The sequence below is a fragment of the Pseudopodoces humilis genome, chromosome 11 (genome assembly GCF_049639895.1).
Source record: "Pseudopodoces humilis isolate 2021_Gansu_Grassland_sample_001 chromosome 11, ASM4963989v1, whole genome shotgun sequence".
NCBI lineage: Eukaryota > Metazoa > Chordata > Aves > Passeriformes > Paridae > Pseudopodoces > Pseudopodoces humilis.
The window spans coordinates 5,435,991-5,455,658 of record NC_142210.1 but is presented as its reverse complement, the minus strand read 5'-3'; the positions used below and the strand labels follow the sequence as shown (position 1 = coordinate 5,455,658).

Genomic DNA, 19,668 nt, shown 5'->3' with positions numbered 1-19,668 from the left:
TTTTGCAGCTTGCTCCGTTTGAGGTTCAATATTTCCACCTCCTCCCCTTGACGACTGTGCTCCCACAGCTGCGGATCGCTCGTCATCTCCAGCGCAGCCAGAGCATCCCTGTGTGATTCCACTCTCACCCTGCTGCTTTCCCACTTCTCCCCCTGAGATCCCCTGTGCATGGGTGGACCAGAAATGCTATTTTTTTTAGTTCTTAGTTACTCATGAAATTTTTGGCTGGCCCTCCAGAAGGCTTTAGTGTGTGTCAGAAGCTGCATTAAAAAATAGAAGATCAATGTGGCTGCAGCTGGTCTGTGGTGGGGTGAAAAGTGTTGGTGACTGGGGGAACACCAAGCCCTTGGCTGCACTGGGAACAGTTGTGCCTGGGCTAAGCTTGAGTCCCCTGGCAGTGCTTGCTCTGAGCAGTCTGTCATGTTTGTGGCTCATGCAGAATCCCTCTGACATTTTAAAATAAGATCTAGTAAACAGGAGCCGGATGGTGCCAGGTGCAGCTCTAGGCGCAAGGGCTCTCTGACAGCAGGGCTGGCATTTCAGATTTAGGGCTCCATGAGACGCCTGTTTTTGTAGCAAACGTGAAGCTTTCCGGGAGAACATGGTCCAAGACAGTGACTCATTCTGAATCTCTAAAGATGTGATGGCGTGTAGGGAAACGCAGGATAAATGTTTTGATTTTTAGAGTTTTCCTCACAGGCGGTGCTACCCTGGAGTAAGGCAAAATAAATCCAGTGGGGAAGGAGAGCTGTGGGGAAAGGGGGGGACAGGTCTGGCGCATGAATTCATCAAAGCTTGGTGCACCCACTGTACTCCAGCACTGGAAGCTGGCTTTGGAGCCAAGCATATGGCCCCTGTAAGACATATGGGAGCGCACTTGGGAGATACCCTGCAATTCCATGGGTCTCGTGGATCCAGGCATGAAGACTGTGTATCCTTGTAATTCATCCTAACACGTGTAATTGCAGATGCTATTGATGTTTATGGCAGCTCTATCTTCTCAGACTAGTTCTGTATTTAGAGGCTCTCATTTCCAAGGGAATCCCAGCTGATAAGGAGCCCACTTCCATGGAACTCATTAGGCTTCAATGGCCCTTGTCTGCAAAATCTCACATGCTGCTTGTATTTATTATTTTTTATCTCTTTTTGGAGTTCCTTGCTTTCTGATAGTGTGATGAAAGTTCCCTTTTCCCTAGAGAGGAGCTCCTGGCAGAATGTCCTTGTGGGTGAGCTTACTTGCTTCCACTGAACCTGGCTGGACCACATGCAGCCCACGTGGGCACCTGGAAGTTGACCAAGATGTGAGCTACGGAAAAGTAGTGGAAAATAGGAAGTTGTTGGCATCATTACCCAACAATGTTTGGATTATTCTCAAGACTCTGTGCTGCCCCAGGATGTATGATGGGCTGGGGTTCTGGATCCTCCTTGTTCTCTCGGCTGGTGAGATGGGTGTCCAAGCCAGCTGGTCTACACCCAAAGAGTCCAGTGATGTGAGGCCGCTGTGCCCAGCCTGTGCTGGAACCACCTGACTACATGGACTTGGGACAGAGTATCCTCAGGCTCCTGACCTTCAGCCTTCATGCTCCTGAGGGGTGATCTCGTGGATGCTGAAAACCAGATGAGTGTTCTGCCCACCCTGAGTAATCTTCAAACCAGACCTTCTCCACCACTTAGCCGGACCTTATCCGAGGCAGTCTCGCAAAGATTTTTGGAGGTTAAGGTTTCAGGGAGAGCCTCTGCCCATCCCTGGTTGGCTGAGTTCCTCTTCCACATCTTGTGGAGGATGAAGTGAGTTACATGCCAAGCCTACATATGGTGATTTCTGGGGCAGGCTGCAGCATTCTGAGAGGTTTGCTGGCATCCCAGCCTCGAGAAAGCAGGGATGGGGATTTAAATGCATAGTGACATTGTTCTGGAAAAATGTTCTCTTGAAAGACAGCCACATCATCTGCCTACCCCCACTGGGCCCTTGGCATGGCTGGGTCTGTCTTGGGTGGGGGGCAGGGTGTTCATTAAAGTGCTCTCTCAGCCCTCGTTGCTGCTTGACTTTGAGTTGCCAAGCCATAAATGATGATGTATGGACGGTGACCTGTGTGTATGGTGTGTGTGGCTTTTGGGTATCCAGGGCCTGTGTGCAATTATAAAAAGTATGGTATCAGCAACTGATTCTGTCCTGACAGGAGCAAATGAGTTCCTGATAGTTGAAAACTTGTTTCCAAATTTTCTAAAATAGGTTTGCAATTTAGAAAACAAAAGGTATTGAAAGCCCTATCTTTTTTTCTCTTATCTTTCCATTTGATTTGATCCCCTTTGTTTGTTTTTTTCCTGTGATGTGTGCATTTTTGGGTAATTCTCTGTCATTTCCTTCCCTTTCCCTTATCTCTCCCTCTGCAGTTCTCTCTCTCTTCCTTTCTATCCCTCTCCCCCTCTCCCTCCCCTCAGTAATTTATTTGCAAGCGAGTTGTCTCTTTGATTTACTGTCTCTCTCTTCGGTAGGATTATGATAAATGGATTGTATGGCTTCGTCTGAGCTTGCCCAACATCACGTACCCACGCTGGGTCAGGTCCCTTCAGAGGCTGGAAACCGAGGGAAGATGCTGGGGCTGGAGGTGGAGTGAGAGTTGTGAACAGGACTTGGTCCATATGGTCCTGACATGGCATCACCTCCTGAACTTTTTTGGCTGGGGTTTTGGTTTGGGTTTTTCTCTTGCCACACATGTGTGTATGAATGCTTGCAAAAATGGAAGCAGGTATTTGATTGGGTGCTTTCAGGCACATCAAGCAGCATATTTCAATTGACTGTATCCTGATGTGGGGAGTGTTTGCCACTTGCAATTAGAACATTTCATCCCGCGGCACAGCAGGCAGCGCTTTATTGATAAAGTTGTTCTGTAGTTGCTGAGCAAACACCCCCAAATCTGAGCTTCATTAAGTTATCGCCTGCCCTGCTGTGATGCATCTTCATTGTGCGCTGAAATCCATGGCACTGACGGGGGATCCTGGAGGAGGCCAGGACTGTGCTGTGCAGCCACAGCTTAATGCATCCCATCACAAATTGACAGAGCACACTTGTCCTCGCCTGATATATAGAAATTCCTTCCTTTACCAGCTGGAAGCGAGGGGTATTTTGGCCACCACAGGTCTCCTCATGCTGGCAATGGCTGGGATGTCTTTGTAGAGCAGACTTGGCTGCTCCTCTCTCCTGAGAGGTTCGCACAGACCTTTAAAATACAGGAAGGTAATATTTTGTGTTGACTTGTTGTTGTTTAGCGCATCCTCCCCCTCCGTGTCTGGGTTTGTTACTTGGTGGGTAATCCTTCATAACGAACCCGCGGGAGATTGATGGGGAGAGCTCGTTATGCACTTCCAGAGCCGTTCCACCGTCGTTCTGTAGCAGCAAAATGCACCATTAAAGGCAGAGAGCCCTGGGAATGATGGGACGTAATTAGTTGTTGCTGTAATATTTTTGATTGAAAGCGCAGAGATGCTGGAAGCGGCTTGGGGAAGTCAGTGCTCTCAGGAAGCTGTGAAGAACAGCAGCTCTTGTCGGAGGGGAGAGGCTGATCCTGCTCTTACCTTTGCTGCTGCTCCAGTGCTGTAATTAAACCATCTGGGAGATGCCACAGCGTTCCTGCTGTGCAGCCGCTGGCTCCGGCATGGCAGCGCTCCCCTCGCAGTTCCAAGCAGGAACCAAATGGGGAGTCCTGCAGCAGAAGAGACATTTTGGGTGGGATGTGCCTCCAGCAGCTCACTGCCTTAATCCCTGTGGCAGAGCTGTATGGATTTCGTGTTCCTGCTTTTTCCTAGCCTTGTCTAAATTTCAGGTTGTATAAAAAACTTGCACAGGCAGCCCTGGGTTTGTGGTTAAAAGTGTGGTCATGAAGAGGAACCTGGAATTACTCAGGCAACTTCCTGGTGTGTGCTTGAATGCTTTCATGGAACCACAGAATCCCAGAATGGTTTGGGTTGGAAGAACCCTAAAGCTCCTACTGTTCCACCCCCTGCCAAGGTCAGGGGTACCTTCCACTATTCCAGGTTTCTCCTAGCCCCAACCAGCCTGGCCTTGGACACTTTCAGGGATGGGGCAGCCACAGCTTCCCTGGGCAACTTGTGCCAGGGTCTCAGCACCCTCACAGGGAAGAATTTCTTCCCAATATCCAACAGAAATGTACTGTCTGTCAGTGGGAAGCCATTCCCCCTTGTGCTGTAACTCCATGCCCTTTTCCACAGTTTCTCTTCAGCTCTCTTGGAGCCATTTTATCTACTGGAACACCAATATATGAGAGCCATCTCTTCTCCAGGCTGAACAGTCCCAATTCTCTCAGATTTACTTCATAGCAGAGCTGCTCCATCTCTCTAGGTGTCTTCTTGGCCTCCTCTGGACTCCCTCCAACAGCCCCATGTCCTTCCAGGGCTGGACACAGTGCTGCAGGTGAGACCACACCAGAGTGGACTGGAGGATAAATTAACCTATGGTAGCAGAGAGAATTCAATTCTGATTATTCCACCAGCACTTGTGGGACTTTCCTTCCATTGGATGCACACCACGAGTGTTTGGAGTGGTGATGATGGAAGCCATGGTGCCACCTGCACGTGGACATGGCTTAAAGTCACGACAGCCCCGGGAAGGCAAGGCTTGCAGTACCGTAGCAGTTAATGTTATTTAGTACTAAGCTTGAGAATAAAGCATCTTGGCTCTGTTTCCCTGTCATTCCCTTTCCCTGGTAATGTCACCAAACTTGGACAGAAGCTTCCAAAGCTGTGCATTTGCCTTGGGCTGATTTTGCTGAAGCTCTCGGAAGGGAAGGAAGAGGTAGGAAGCAGGCTTGGCATTTATGAGTGTGAAATAGAGGGGAAAATATAGAGCTTTCCTTATGGAAAAGAAATCTTGCTATTGTTCCCCTTCAGAAAACCACTCTGGGGGCTGGGCGTGCCCAGGGATGTGCTCTTGTGTGGACCCATTGACACTTATTGAGGCACATCAGGAAGAGTCTCTGAGGATCCCACCTGTGGAGCATCCTCTGCCCCCTGGACCTGAGCCCTGAGTGCCCTGCCCCACCCCTCACTCACTTGCTCTCCCATCTCCCCTCCCTCCAAAGGCTCAGTTATCAGCACCCACCTCCCTGCTCCCCACGTATCTTGGGGGGCTTATTTCCAGCAGCTGGCATCCTTTCCAAATCTCCCTCTCCCCATCTGTTGTTATCAAGCCTCCTCTCTCCTTATTTTGCTTAATTTCTATCTTTTTCCTCTTGGTTGTCTTAGACAAGCCTGTGTCTCTCTACATATGCCCAAGCATTTGCTTTCGAGTGCCTTAGGCTGGTTCCTGCCGTTATCTTCTTGCAGGAGGGAGAGAGCTGCTGTTCCTTGCTTCGGGAGAGGGACCCGAGGCAGTTACTGAGGAGTGATACACTTGGAGAAGTGTCTTTGTGGTCTCTCTGAGCAGAAAATTTGTTGCTGTTTCTCTTTCTTTCCAGATAACAGCGTCAAAACGTGATCAGGTTGGGTTAGTTTGGGCGTGTCTCTGCCTGCGGCCAGACCCCGCACCCTTCTAGGGAAAAGTGACTCCTTCTCCTGGTGTGATGGGCTAGAACCTGCCATTGGGAGGTCTGAAATATGGGTTTCAGGCTGGGAGTTTCGGGAAATAAGTTCTGCTTCATTTTGGGCAGTTCAGAAGGGTTTTTCTGGAAGAGGCTTCAATCCTGCGGGAAGAGTGGTTGGCAAGACAGCGTCAGCTGGTGTGAGATGAAGGCTATTCTCGCCCAAATAACTTATTTTTTCCTTGCTGTTGGAAGGATGCCAGCCCATCCTTCGCTCCTCTGAGGCGCAGCTTATCCTGCCGCAGGCATCATCTCTGACCAGGTTTGCCCAGGAGGGTGTGGGGAGCCCGGGACAGCAGCGAGTCCTCCCTGCCTGGATCACACAAGTGCCATCCCAGATGGATGCGCTGCTCGGCACAGGGAAGCTGGTGCATTCTAATTGCTGGCATCTTTACTTGTTACGAGTGTAATTGTGAGAAGACGTTTGTTTTTGTATTGATAATTAGGGACTGGAACAGATGGCGAAGGCTTAGTTTAAAGTAATGTGTCCATTAAAGAAAATCTACTGTATACAGCTGAAGATTCTTCACTCCAAGAGAGCTCAGCTCTCAGTAGCAGAGCTCCTCTATTCCTAATGAGAGGTTGGGCTGTCATAGCCTGGCCAGCGCAGCCTCTGATCCCAGAGACTTCTCCCAGTGAATGTGCTGAGCTCCCTCCTGACAACCGAGCATCCCCATGTACCTGCTGTGCCCACGTGCAGGTGGGCAGGTGTGGAGGGAAATGCTGGAGGAGCGTGCCTGGGGCAGAGGAGGGGGTGGCAGTGTCTTGGGCACTGAGCCTGACATGGTGGGACTTCTTGATCCAGCTGACAGGTGACATGGTTCACTCGATGTGGTCTGCGATGCTGTGCTGGATGTCAGAGGCACAGGGGAAAGGATGTTCCCCAGGGGGTTTAATTAATACCCTGTGCCAATTAACGAGGACTGGTCCTCGCAGAAGGGCAAGGCAGTGGGAGGGGAGGTGCAGTGTGTCCATGTGGCTTCTCTACTCATTAGGGCTGCTCAGGCACTGATCTGCACTAATCCTCTCGTTAGCATCGTTCCCTGCCTGTCCTCCTTGCCCAATCCCAAGTGATGGATAGGTGGGGGGGTTGATCCTGTGTCCCCTGACCTCTTGGGATATTTTACAGATGTGGGTGCTGGGATCTCTTTCTTGTTCCCCATTTCTCTGTGAGGATTTGGGATCTGTGAGCCCTTTCCTGTTGAAAGAGGGTGCTCAGCAGCCATAGCCCCAAGCAGCCTGGCCATAAATGCTCCACCAAGGTCACAGGGTCACTTTTTCATCCCAGAAAATGAAGTAAAACCAAGATTTCCTCCAAGAGGAAATAGGAGAGGTCAATAGGAAGTTGCTGAGCCATGTCCTTCTGATGCCATTGCCTCTGCAGTCACAGGGTTGGGTGAACTCAGCAGGAATTTGAACTCAAAGCGGGGATTTAACCATCTTATTGTATTTAACAAAAAACTCCCAAATTAACCATTTTGCCAGTTTATGTATCTTCTTGTCTATGGCAGTGCCCTTGGGAGATAGGACAGGATCTGTACAGGAGATGGTCTCTAGGGGGTCAAGAACTCAGCCTTCTTTTTCCTTTGCTTTGCAAATTACTTTGGAAACATGGAGCCATGGAAGTGCAAGTGTTGTTCACAAATATGGGATCCAGTATGCATCAAGCCAATAATTACACACTTGAGAGAGACATTGATTGTTTATTTCAGAGTTGCCCAAGCCTGGGTTCTTGGTGGTGTTCAAGCACCCCAACTACCAAAGCTTTTTACTGTTTATACATTTTAGCAATCAAAAGAATTAGCATTTATTGACTACAATCTTGTCTCATCAATTAATATTCTATCTTCTGTTTGTTAATGACTATCTTATTTCTCATGCTAATTAGAGCTAATTAGCTCGGTCTTCCTCTTCTTTTGGGTCAGTGTTTCTTGGGTCAGTGGTCTGTGAGTCTCTGGTCATGATCCGCCCCTGCTAAAATTACCTTTTACCCATCAGAGCTGATTTCAGCACAATTGCTGGGTTGGATTTATTACTTTCTTCCTTGGCTTGGGGATTCTGCTAAATGTCCTTGTGGCCTCTAAGCTCTGCATTCTGTGTGCCCACTCTCAGTGCCACATCACACACATCCTTCTTCCCAAGCATTATCAACCTCCTTTAGGACTGAGATCATTGAAACATGTGGAGTCCTAAGCCTTAACGAGGCAGTTCATCACTGGACATCACTTAAAGCTTGTGAGCTTCACAGATTAAATCTCCTTTCTTGTTGATCAGCCTTGAAAGTTACAAAGATCAAACATTAATGAGCATCCTTTCTTAAGAAAATTTTACATATTCCACATTTTACATCACAAGTTCTGCATCTGTGGTGGAAACTTCTTGAATGTGATCTCCTTGGCCACAGGATTACCTAGGGACTCCAGAAACATCCAAAGTGAAAGCTTCTCTGTGGTTCCTTTCCGTTTATTCATTTATTGTTAATTAATTTTTCCATTTACTTAGCTATTTTGAGGTCTTCTTCAGCATTGCTGCTATGCCTTCCTGCTTTCCTTCCAGAATGTGGAGCCTTTAGGGAGGAACTCAAGAGGAGGGAAGGGGTGAGACTTTGGAAGGGGTCCTGGTGAGTGTCGTCTCGGAGCAGAGCTGGTCCTCGCGTGCTGCCGTCCCACAGGGCGGCTGTGCTTTATCAAAAGTACATTCCTCTGTCAAAGGGAAGGAAGCTGTAAGTGTGTGCAACAGGAAGGGAGATGATGGAGTGAAAAGCCTTTCTGAATAAACCTTTGGAAGAAGTGCCTTTCCTGTAATGGAGCCTGTCCTTATTTATCACAGAGGGTGGATGAGTCAGCTTGGGTCCCAGCCTGGCCATGGTCCCCGTGTCTCCCTGTTCGCCACTGCCTCAGTTTCCCCTGCATGGCACAGGGACACCCTGTTTGCTTTGGAGGAGAGCACCAAGTGTTTCAGGGGCTCTCAGAGTATCCCTGACAGTGCAGCCCACTGACAGGGGGCACTGGGAGATGTTTGCATGGCCTGTCACTTGCACCTCTACACCCATTTATGCCTGTACACATCTTCCTGCTCATTTGAAGGGCTGTTGCAAGGATTAATGGCTGTTTAATTAGGGGCTGGGCTGTTTGGAAGGGAAGGAAGGCATGGAGGTGGTGGGAAGGTGAAGGGTGGTGAGAGTAGAAACTTGCTGGAGGTCTGGAGCACAAGCCCCTGGCCCCATTTTGACAAGGGCCTGGAGTGACAGGACCAGGGGGAATGGCTTCCCAATGCCAGAGGGCAGGGTTAGATGGGATGTTGGGAAGAAATCCTTCCCTGTGAGGGTGGTGAGGCCCTGGCACAGCTTTCCAGAGAAGCTGTGGCTGCCCTTGGATCCCTGGAAGTGTCCAAGGCCAGATTGGATGGCACTTAGAGCAACCTGGGATAGTGGAAGGTGTCCCTGCCCCTGGCAGCAGGTGGAACTGGATTTAAGGTCCTTTCCAACCCAAAATGTTCCTTGATTCCATGATTCAAGACTGGAGAGTAATTGCAGCTGGGATACTTAATTTTTTTCTGCCAAATGGAAAATGACTGAAAACTACGAAGTGATGTGTGACAGTGTGAAAATCACCACACTCTACTGTTTCCCACGGGGAACAGGAGTGAAACATCTCCTCTCTGAGGGCACTGTGAGCAGAAACAGCTGGCACCTTGCAAAGCAGGGGGCTGTGGCCTTTGAGCACCCCTGGCAGTGCCACCGCAGCAGCCTGGGGCCTGTTTGGGGTGCAGAAGCTTTGCCAGCTCCCATCTCCTTTTCACTCCATGCCTTGGGAGTGCTTTGCTCTCCCTGCCCCAGGGCCCTGGGAGGGATTTCAGGAGCGGCTATCGCTGGTGTCAGGGTGGGGAGTTCCTGGTCCCGCTTGTCCAGCTTCGCATCCTGGAGCGGCTGGCAAAGGGAGGGGTTGGAAGATTAATCGGAGTCTTGTTTCCCGCCTCTGATTGCTGGAGTAGCCGTGGACAGATTAAAAGCAGCAGCCTGGTAGCAGCACAGATTCCTGCGCTGATTTTTATTTACTGACCTTTATTTCTCTGGTTGCACCCCTTTTCCTGGCACTGCTGTGAGTACCTGGGACCATGCAGGAAAGGGGAGGGATTGGGGATGCTCAGCTCTGCCAGTTGCCAGCGGCACATCTCCTCCTGTTTGGTCAGGATGCAGGAATTGAGGCAATTAATCTGCATGTCTGCTTGCTGCAAACAAATAAATAAAACCTGGAGGGTTTTCCCCATCTGTTTCTTTATGGTGTTGCTCTCGCTATTATTCTTGCTATATTTTGTTGGTTCTTTTTTTTTATGTCTAAAAGTAGGGAATGATGTGACTCTGTGAAATATAGCATCATTTGATTTTTAATTTTTCTTTTTTTGTGTTGGTGATAGTATTTTCTTTTCCTGGGCAGGGAAGGGTCAGGGCTGGCAGTGTGAGCTGGGTTCAGGCCATGACTCCTTGCAAAGAGTCTTGTCCCCCACTGTTTGCTCCAGAGCAAAACTGCCTTGAGTCTGTTGGGGCAGCTGTTGTTGATTCCTGAGTTCTCCAAGGGTCAGGTGCATGCCCTGGGAGAGCAGCTGAGTGTTTTCCCATGTCTCTGTGCTCAGAAACTAATGGAAAACTTAGGGAATAACTAGTTTACTTTCCTTTTCTTCTGTTTCCTCAGAAACTTTGATGGATACGCGGACGGCGACGGCCGAGCTGGGCTGGACCGCCAACCCACCTTCAGGGGTAAGTTCCACTTGTCCAGCTGACCTTTTTGTGATCATGGGGGGTCCATGCCTTTAACCCCACTATTTATAGGGGTAAAATGCTCTTGGGAAGCCAGAGGAGTCACAGTGGGAACAGCAGTGCCCCATAGGGCTAGTGTGGGGTGCCAGGGCATTGCTGTCTGGCTGAGCCAGGCTGAGCATCCTTCCCTGAGCCAAGCCTGGCGCCTTAGTGAAGATGGAGCATGTCTCCATCTCCATGCTCTTTCTTCCCCTTCCTGTCCTCCTTCCTCATGAAGGGTTCAGCCCCATCACTGCTCTCCATCCCCCTGCTCGTGCCTTCCCTCTCCCTGTGCCAAAAGGCTTGTAATTAGGAAACATTAGCAGGCTCCAAACAGCTTTCATACCTGGAACATCATCCATAATTGCACTCGGCAGTGCTCTTCCTTGGCTATTAATGTCACTTTTATGAAGTAATGAGGAACCAAACACCCTGAGGCACTTAAAACATCTTTTTTATATAATATGAGCCTTTGAGGAATGGAAGCATAAAATAACCTGACTCACATTCTCCTGGCAGAAAAAGTGAGAGATGGAGCTGCGGGTGGGAGGGGATGTGAGCTGATAGATGGGCACCACAGTGGGACAGGCAGGTTGGGAGCAGCAGCAGGGCCTCTCCCTGGTGACTCCAGGATGTGGCACCAGAGGGGAAAGGATGCCAGGCTGCATCTTTGGGTGTCACTGGCTTGGCCAAGTCTTTGAAAGAAATTATTTTGCACACCATCACCAAAGCTGAGCCACACCTGCAGCAGACATGAAATCCACTCCAGACATGTCAGAGCCCCTTGAATTGGGGTATTTTGCTACTGAATGGCTTTGGAAAAATTCTGGGCCCAGATAAATTGCTGGAAAAATGCAGGAGGGGCATGTGCAGGTGATGGAGACAGGATATAAATAGCTGCCTGCAGCTGCTGTCACTGAAAGCCTGTGTGAGGCAGGCAGGGAGCTTGTGTTGTAAGGCATGGTGGTCTTAAACTCTGCAGAGCAGCAGAGTAAAGCCTCTCCCCAGACCTATCCCTGCATCCCACTGTGTGCATCTCTCCATCCCTCTGTGCCTCCCTGCAGCCATCCAATTCTCACTCCTCTGAGAGCTCCTGGGGAGGCTTCTACTTTACAGGAGCATGTATTATTAAATCTCTCACAAAGTATTTAAAATGCCAAGTCTTTTATCTAAAATCATAGGATCACAGAATCCTTTAGGTTGGAAAAACCCTCTCACACCATCAAGTCCAACCATTAACCCAGCACTGCCAAGGCCACCACTGACCCATATTCCCAAGTGCCACAAAAGCTCTATGGACAGCTTTTATGGCCCTCCAGAAATGGGGACTCCACCACTGCCCTGGGCAGCTGTGACAGTGCTGGACAACCCTTTCTGGGAAGGAATTTTCCCTAATATCCAATCTCAACCTCCCCTGGCACAGCTTGAGGCCATTTCTACTTGTCCTGTTCCCTGGGAGCAGAGCCTGACTTCCCCCTGCCTGGCCCCTCCTGTCAGGGAGTTGTGCAGAGCCAGAAGGTCCCCCCTGAGCCTCCTTTTCTCCAGGCTGAGCCCCTTTCCCAGCTCCCTCAGCCTCTCCTGGTGCTCCAGCCCCTTCCCCAGCTTCATTCCCTTCCCTGGACACACTCCAGCCCCTCAATTTCCTTCTTGTCATGAGGGGCCCAGAACTGGATGCAGGATTGGAGGTGCCCCAGCAGTGCCCAGCACAGGGGATGGTCACTGCCCTGGTCCTGCTGGTCACGCTATTCCCGAGAGGATGAGAGGCTCCTGGCGGCTGCTGGGTGTCAGCTCCTTCTCTGAGGCTGCTCTCATCTCTCTTGGGGCTGGAGGCACAGGGATTTGATGACCCACCTTTCCTGTCCCTGGATTGCCATTGGCATGGGCTCTGTGCAGGCTTTGGGTCCCTTTGGGTGGTTGCTTCTCCCCATGGCATGCTGAGCTCCCAGAGGGGCTGTTGACCCCAGCTCACAGACCTGGCCCAGGCTCGGAGAGGGGGCTGTTGATGTTCATGCTGGGGCCTGATGCCAGCCAGGCTGCAGGGGCTGTGGTCTCCCAGGATGGGCTGTGGCAGGATGTGGGCTCTCCTCCTTCTCTTCCTGATGGACGTGCTTTAAATCTTGGTGGAGACAGAGAACAACATTGACATAATCCCCAGCTCCCTGTGAATTATTTAGTAGTATCTCATCGAAATGATGTATTTGTCACTGTTAAAACATTGGTGGCAGCAGCTGCTGGCACTGTGGGTCCTTCCAGCCACAGGGACCTGCTGCTCCCTGGAGTACTCAACCCAAGGGATGCACAAGGCAGTGCCAGGGTCTGGCCCTTGGAAAATGCATTTCACGCTGTTCCTAAATGCAGGAAAACTTGAAGTGAGGCAGTGGTTGTTGGCAGGTTTTGGTTCTGAGTTTTGAGGCTCTGAGGTTTTTGAGGACGAAGAGGAGGATTCCTGCCATGAAGACGGAGGTGCCATGGGGCTGGTGTTAAAGCTGGAGGAGAGCTTGTTGTTTGGCCTTAATTGGAGGCTGGGCTGTAATGCAAAGCCCAGGTGGGAACAGCAAACAATTGCAACCCCCTTGGTTGGGGAGAATTGTACAGCTCCTGCTCTGAAAAGGTGTCTGGTAATGAAGGGGCACTGAATCCCCACTCCTTGTGCACAGGGGAGGGGGGATTTTGCAGCGCTTTCCTGGCATGGGATGAGAAGGAAGAGCACTGGGCTGGATGGGGGCGGCTTTTATGCTGGTTTGGTAACCATGGCTAAACAACAATGCACAACCTTGGGTTCTGATCTTGGCTTAAGTGTAGCAGAGCTGAGTAGGTGGGCCTGGGAATGAATGTTCTGCTGCACTTGTTGGCAGCCTGAGGAGGACCCTGCTTTGAAAACAAAGCAAAAACCTGTGTTCTGTTACATCAAGGCTGTTCTTCACAGGAGGAAAGCTTGGGGATGAGTTGAGAAATGTGGTTGTTCAATGGAAAAGGGAAGAGGGGAAAAATCTGTGAGGTTTCAGGGTTGGCTGTGGTGCATCAGCTTGTCAGGACTCAGTGTGACAAGGCAGGGTGGCATCACCCGTTGTGCCCTGTGTAAACACAGGCGTGAACGCTGCTGCAGCATCGCTCCTGGAAATTATCCCTGATACTGAGGGAGCTGCTTAAAGATTGCCATATGAATAATGCTGTTATGAGGAGACTGTAAACATGGATTAGTTAAAATGAATGGATTATGAGGTTGTAAATCTGTCTGTAGGACTCTAATGCCATCATAGACTATTCACAGTTTGCCGCTGTCCCTTAATTGAAATTGTAGCCTGGATTATATTAATGCCCTTCTATAAATCGAATTGCGAATCTATATTCCCTCTCTCCACAGCAGTAATGTTTTATTTAGTTGGTTTTCTTTGCCGGGGGAAATGATCCCGTTGTGCCAGGAGCTCGGGGTCAGGCTTGCTCTCCAGCCCACGTACTGGCTCGGGCTTTAATGAAGCTGTAGCCTCATGTGCTGCCTTTCCTCCTGCCTCCAGATGCCGGGGCCATCTTTCTTCCCATTTTTACATCCTCTCAGTGTAGATAAGGGAGTTGTCCACATGAAAAGACATTTTAACATCAATTGGGAGAAATGGGGAGAGGCATGGAGGGGTAAGAGGGTGGGGATTTCTTGTGGTCCTAGTCTGGTTGGTGTTCCTGCATATGCATCACATTGCGTGCCCATAACCACATTCCTCGTCCCCTTTGGAGCTTTGGGATTGTCCTTCCAGCCCTGGCCTGTGCAGGCTGAGCGGCCATGGCAGTTCCCTCTTCCTCCTTCTCACCACTTCTCCCTGCTCCTTTCTGCAGTGGGAAGAAGTCAGTGGCTACGACGAGAACCTCAACACCATCCGTACGTACCAGGTGTGCAACGTCTTCGAGCCCAACCAGAACAACTGGCTCCTCACCACCTTCATCAACCGGCGCGGGGCTCACCGCATCTACACCGAGATGCGCTTCACTGTGCGGGACTGCAGCAGCCTCCCCAACGTCCCTGGCTCCTGCAAGGAGACCTTCAACCTCTATTACTACGAGACAGACTCTGTCATTGCCACCAAGAAGTCTGCCTTCTGGACGGAGGCGCCCTACCTCAAAGTGGACACCATTGCTGCTGACGAGAGCTTCTCCCAGGTGGACTTTGGGGGCCGGCTGATGAAGGTGAACACGGAAGTGAGAAGTTTCGGGCCCCTGACCCGCAATGGCTTTTACCTGGCTTTCCAGGACTATGGGGCTTGCATGTCTCTGCTGTCTGTCAGGGTCTTCTTCAAGAAGTGCCCCAGCGTGGTGCAGAACTTCGCCATCTTCCCAGAGACGATGACAGGTGCCGAGAGCACCTCTCTGGTGACGGCACGTGGCACCTGCATCCCCAATGCCGAGGAGGTGGACGTCCCCATCAAGCTGTACTGCAATGGCGACGGCGAGTGGATGGTGCCCATCGGCCGCTGCACCTGCAAGGCTGGCTATGAGCCCGAGAACAACGTGGCTTGCAAAGGTAAGGTTGGCTTTGGACAACAAGCCCTTTGTGTTTGTTTTAGTGCAAATCGTTTGTCCCCAAACAAACTGTTTTGTGCAGTGGGCAGTACTTCCCCTGATGTGATTTTGCCCCAGGGAGCAGGTAGAAATTTGGGAGCAGCGGTCACTGTGGTTTCTCAATGTGCTCTGGTCAGTGGCCAGACCTGGTGAGCAGTGTGGTGATGGCGCAGGTGGTGGTGCTGGTGCTGTTCCTACCCTGCTGGAAGTCATCTCTGTGATGTGGTGCCTTCAAAGTGCTGCGCTCGCTGGACAGACTCTTTCATCTGCCTCGTTATTTCCATGGCAGAGCCAGGCAGCTGCCATGAGGCCCGGCTGCCGTGGGGCTGCTCTGATTCTCGGTGTTAATTGGAATTGTTCTGCTGGTTTTTGGGTTCCCCAGCCATGCTGCCAGCATGCTGCTGCCTGCTGGAGTCCTGCAGTGTGAGGTTATAAATATGGAAACAGTGCTCACTGCTTTTCACCTCCTTTTACCCTTGTGGTGAATATTTCTCAAATACCATTGGAATGTTGGTCTTTTTTTTCTGTTGGCCGCCCTTTCCTTCTCTCCCAAATTAAGGTATTGGTTTTGCACACTGCTTGGAAGGAGGTGAGAGGGCTTTGTGCCCACCCTATTTTATTAGTTCCAAATAGCTTCAAGAAGGTCAACAGCACCAGGACAAGGAAGGGTTGGGAAGAAGGAGAAGGTCAAAGTGCTTAAGGGCTGCTTTGGCATGTCGTGATGGGAAGAGGTCCAACTTGGATCTCTTTTGGTGCAGATGGGGGAATGTGTGTACCACCAGGCTTGGCTGTGATGCTCCCTGGGGAGTCCCTCAAGGTGTTTCTTCTCCACCTGTAACACACTGGATATGTGAAAATAGCAAATCTGGGATTCAGGCTGTGGAGAAGCTTGTTTGATGGTTTGCTCTAAACCTGGGAACTTGTGTAGGTTTTCACCACGCAAAGCCTCATTCCTACCTGGCCAAGATGGGGGTGGTGACAGCTTCCTGTGCCAGGGCTCCAGCAATCAGAAAGCCCCCAGAATCCTTTCTCAAACAGCATGGCTGAGGGATTTCTGTGAGTTTTGTGGCTGAGCCTTCGTGTGGTTTTGTTCCCACCAGGAGATTCCTGTGAGGAGCCGAAGCACTCAGTTGGAGGGAGGGCTCCCTGCAAACCAAGCGTTTCTGGTGGGGCGTTCCTCTGCTGTTGAACAAACACACAGAAAGCACACGTGGTTATGTGGCAAAATGACATTTATCATCATGGCAAAACAAATACTAATTTTAGCTAAACACTGGTATTGGGAAGTAATGTCACTGCCAGAAATGGAGGAAAACAGTGACAGTGTAAAACCGTGGATTTTGGTGGTGTTGACCTTTCTGTCAGCTGGAGGAAGGTGGGGTCTTGAGTGCTCTTGACCCCTGGGAAGACTGTGATGCACCTTCTCATGGGAAGGGGAGAGGATTGACAACAGCAGGACGAGAAGCATGGGAGCAAATCTGCTGAGGGTGGGTGTCAGACCCATCTCCATGGCTTTTCTTGTTTCCTTTTCTTGTGCAAACTCCACAAGGATTGTGAAGTGTTCGTGCTGTCCAAGCTACACCAGGCAGACCCCACTTGGGGTCTTGGGGATTTGCTGGGTTTTCTGTGCCCTGGTGCCTGTGTCTAGCTGTGTTCCTGCTCCTCAGCACTGATCCCTGAGGAGAAACTGCTGAGCTCCTGGTGAGTGTTTTGCCTTTGCACGGGAGTGTGCTTTGTATTCAGACTCCTTGAGGCAAAGATTAGGGATCCTGGCAGCTCCAAGGAGTAGAAATATCCTTTATAGATTGACTGGCAGTATGTATGATCCTGAAAGGCACCAGAGTACACTGTGGGTGCAGGGAAAGTGGGTGTTAAATGGTGCCAGGCTTGTCTGTGATGACAGGAATTTGCTGTTTGATGATTCCATGGGTGCTGGTAAGACGTTGTCTGTGGAGGAGAGCTCTGATGTCTGCCCTTTGCCAGTCCTGTTGAGTATTTTCCAGTTCCTGTGTTAGGAGGACAGAGAAAAGGCTGGGATTGCATGAGACCTGTGTGTCTGAAGGCCCTGCTCAGTGCTGCTGAGGAACCCAAATCCAATCTATCCCCCATCCCTTTGAAGTTCACTAAAACCCCTCCAAAAAGCTTGATCTGGGGTTAACATCAGGAATTTTGGAAAATTACCTTTGTTTGAATAAAAATCTGACCTTGGGTTGGACTCTGGCTCTGTGGTAGTTCATTGGCCATCAAGCTCCTTCTCGTATCCCCATGGACCTTGGAGCTGGCCAGGGAAGACCTAAGCCCACTGCTGCCCTTCATGAAGGTTGTTGGGCAGGAGGTGGAACATTGCAAAGTTTAGAAATAAATATTCCTTGATTTTCTATATGACTTTGTTTTCTCTGAAAGGTTGTATTCCTCTGCCTGGTTTGCCTGGCAGGGAAGGTGCTGGGATTGCACCCTGGCTGCTGGGAAGCACACACTCCTGACATCTGCTCCAAGCCTTCATCAGCCTGAGATGAGACACTTAACAAGCCTGTGGGAATTGTCACCAAGGAAAAAAAACCAAAAAAAGAAAATCCCTCAGTATTTGAAAGCTCAAAAAATAGGCTTAATTCCTGCGTGGTGGGGAAAAAGATAGGTTTGGATTGTTTAGCTCCCCCAGCTCCGTCTCATCCTCGCTCCCCTGGGAAGGAGGCTGTGCCTGTCAGGGGGCCATTAGACCAGAGTGGGTTCCTGCTGACAGTGGAGCTCGGACCACTCAGGGATTCATTAACCCCGGCTTTTAGCGGCACTTATGGCTCGAGGGACACACAGGCACAACGTCGTCTTCATTGGGGTACTCAGAGCCCTGAGGAGATTATCCTCGTGTTTTGGGGGTCATCAGAAGGATGGGGGCTGCTACCACTGCCGTGCCAGGATGGGCGTGGGAGGGAGGGGAATTGTCTTTGTGGATCAGCCACAAAGTGGATTATTTGTTCCCATCCCAGGCTGCTTTGGCACCGACTCCCTGGCGCAGCTCTCAGCCCAGTGGGCTGCCCAGCCCGTCCTCTTGGACACCCCATGCCCGTGGGGGCGGTGGGTCAGTGTGAGATGGAGGCTCTGCCTGAATCCCAAATGAATAATTCACTCGGTGTGCGAGAGAGCCCACGCTCTCCTCGGGCTGATATTAAATCCATTCGTCTTGCTCTGCCCTGTCCCTCAGCCCTGCTTTACGGCTTCCTGGTGTGGTCAAGGGGCAATGCATCATCGTGCTGGGGAGGAGGTGGGAGGGAAGGTGGCAGCAGGGATCACTGGGAGGGGGGGGAAACCTTGGATGAGCGTGCTGGGTGGATTTCGCTTTTTCTCCTCAAGGAAGATTGTTAAACCCTTTCTCTCCTGGTGTTTGAAACCTGATGATGGCAAAGGAACCCCTCACTAGAATGTTGGCAGTTGTGTCTCTTGGCTTTTATCCCTATTGACTTTGAGGACTGGGCACTGCATTTCTGCCTGCTGGAATTGTGCTGGCTTTCTCTCTGACCTTCCCAGGGCCGGGCACTAACTCGGGTGCACAGAGAAGGAAAAAGTCTGGGACTGAACTCACTTTGTGCTGAATTTCTGTGTTGTATTTATAAACCCAGGAAGAAGGGGTGAGAGAGCAGTCCTGCTGCTTCCCGGCCTTGTCTCACTTTCAGTTTTCCCCTCCTGGCAAATTCCTGTGCTGGCGCGTTCGGGAGCCTCCAATCTGCTGCTGCCGGCCTGTCTGCTACAGCCGCTGGAAATCTGACCTGGCAGGGGGGAAAAATCAAAATAAACCCCACAAAACAAGAGCAAAGCTGGGCTGTGTTGCCTGCAATACAAAGGCTCCTCATCAAGCAGCCTTGCTTCCAGGCATCCCTGGCTTTCCACACAGCAGCCGCTCCTCCATCCCATCTCCAGCCCGGTCCCCCCATCCTTCCTCACCTGCTGACCGATCTGCTGGGCTCTGCCCAGCCTTTGCCAAAGCTCTGTGTGGGTTTATCCTGATCTCCTTCATCCCTTTGATTTCTCTGTCTCCTTTCTGTGTTTGTCCTTCTCTTCTGCCTTTTGTGTGGAGGAATGGATTGGGGAAAGGAGCAGTGGGAGTGGCACGTCCGACCTTGAATGTTGAGGAGTGAGCAGCTCCATGCTGGTTCCCCTTTTATCCGCCGCCCCTGCTGAGCAGCCCTGGTGATAATTATTGATTTCCTCTACTTATCCATCACAGAAGATTGGAAACAATGTGATTTATAAAGTGATTTTTTAAATAATTGCGAACATTTTGCAATTAGTAGTAGAACAATTTGCTATCACTGAGAACAAGGGAATTGTCAGGTTTTCCCAATTAAATTGTTGCTTGTGTTGAGAAACGGGAATTTTTGGTCTCTGGCTGTGCCCTTGCCTGCCTTTTCCCTGCTCCATGGTCCAGCCTGTGCTCCTGCACCATTTTGGGGCACTCAGGAGAGGTTTTCTTGGGTGATACTGGTTTTGTCCCATGGTTGAATGGCAGCAAGGGAGGTCATGGTAACACAGGACTCTGCTCCCTGTGCCTTTAGCTGTATCTATCCCATCCCAGTGTTCTGCAGCTCCATGCCCAGCTGCCTGGATGCTTGGGGCAGGGTGAGCACACCAGGGATTGGCAGGGGCTTCAGAAAAGCCTTTTTTTTTTTTTAGCTTTTAAGGATGACTTAATTTTTTATTTTTAATCCAATCTGCTGGTCCATACAGTTTCCCATG

General features: G+C 50.5%; 1 protein-coding gene across 1 annotated transcript in view; it reads left to right on the top strand.

Annotated features, from left to right (window-relative positions):
• Positions 1 to 19,668, top strand: part of EPHB1 (EPH receptor B1) — a 77,413-nt gene that overhangs the window by 14,624 nt on the left and 43,121 nt on the right. The window contains exons 2-3 of the mRNA XM_014258300.2: positions 10,289 to 10,353; positions 14,221 to 14,902. Coding sequence (XP_014113775.1) covers positions 10,289 to 10,353; positions 14,221 to 14,902 — 747 coding nt within the window. The remainder of the gene's footprint in view (positions 1 to 10,288; positions 10,354 to 14,220; positions 14,903 to 19,668) is intronic.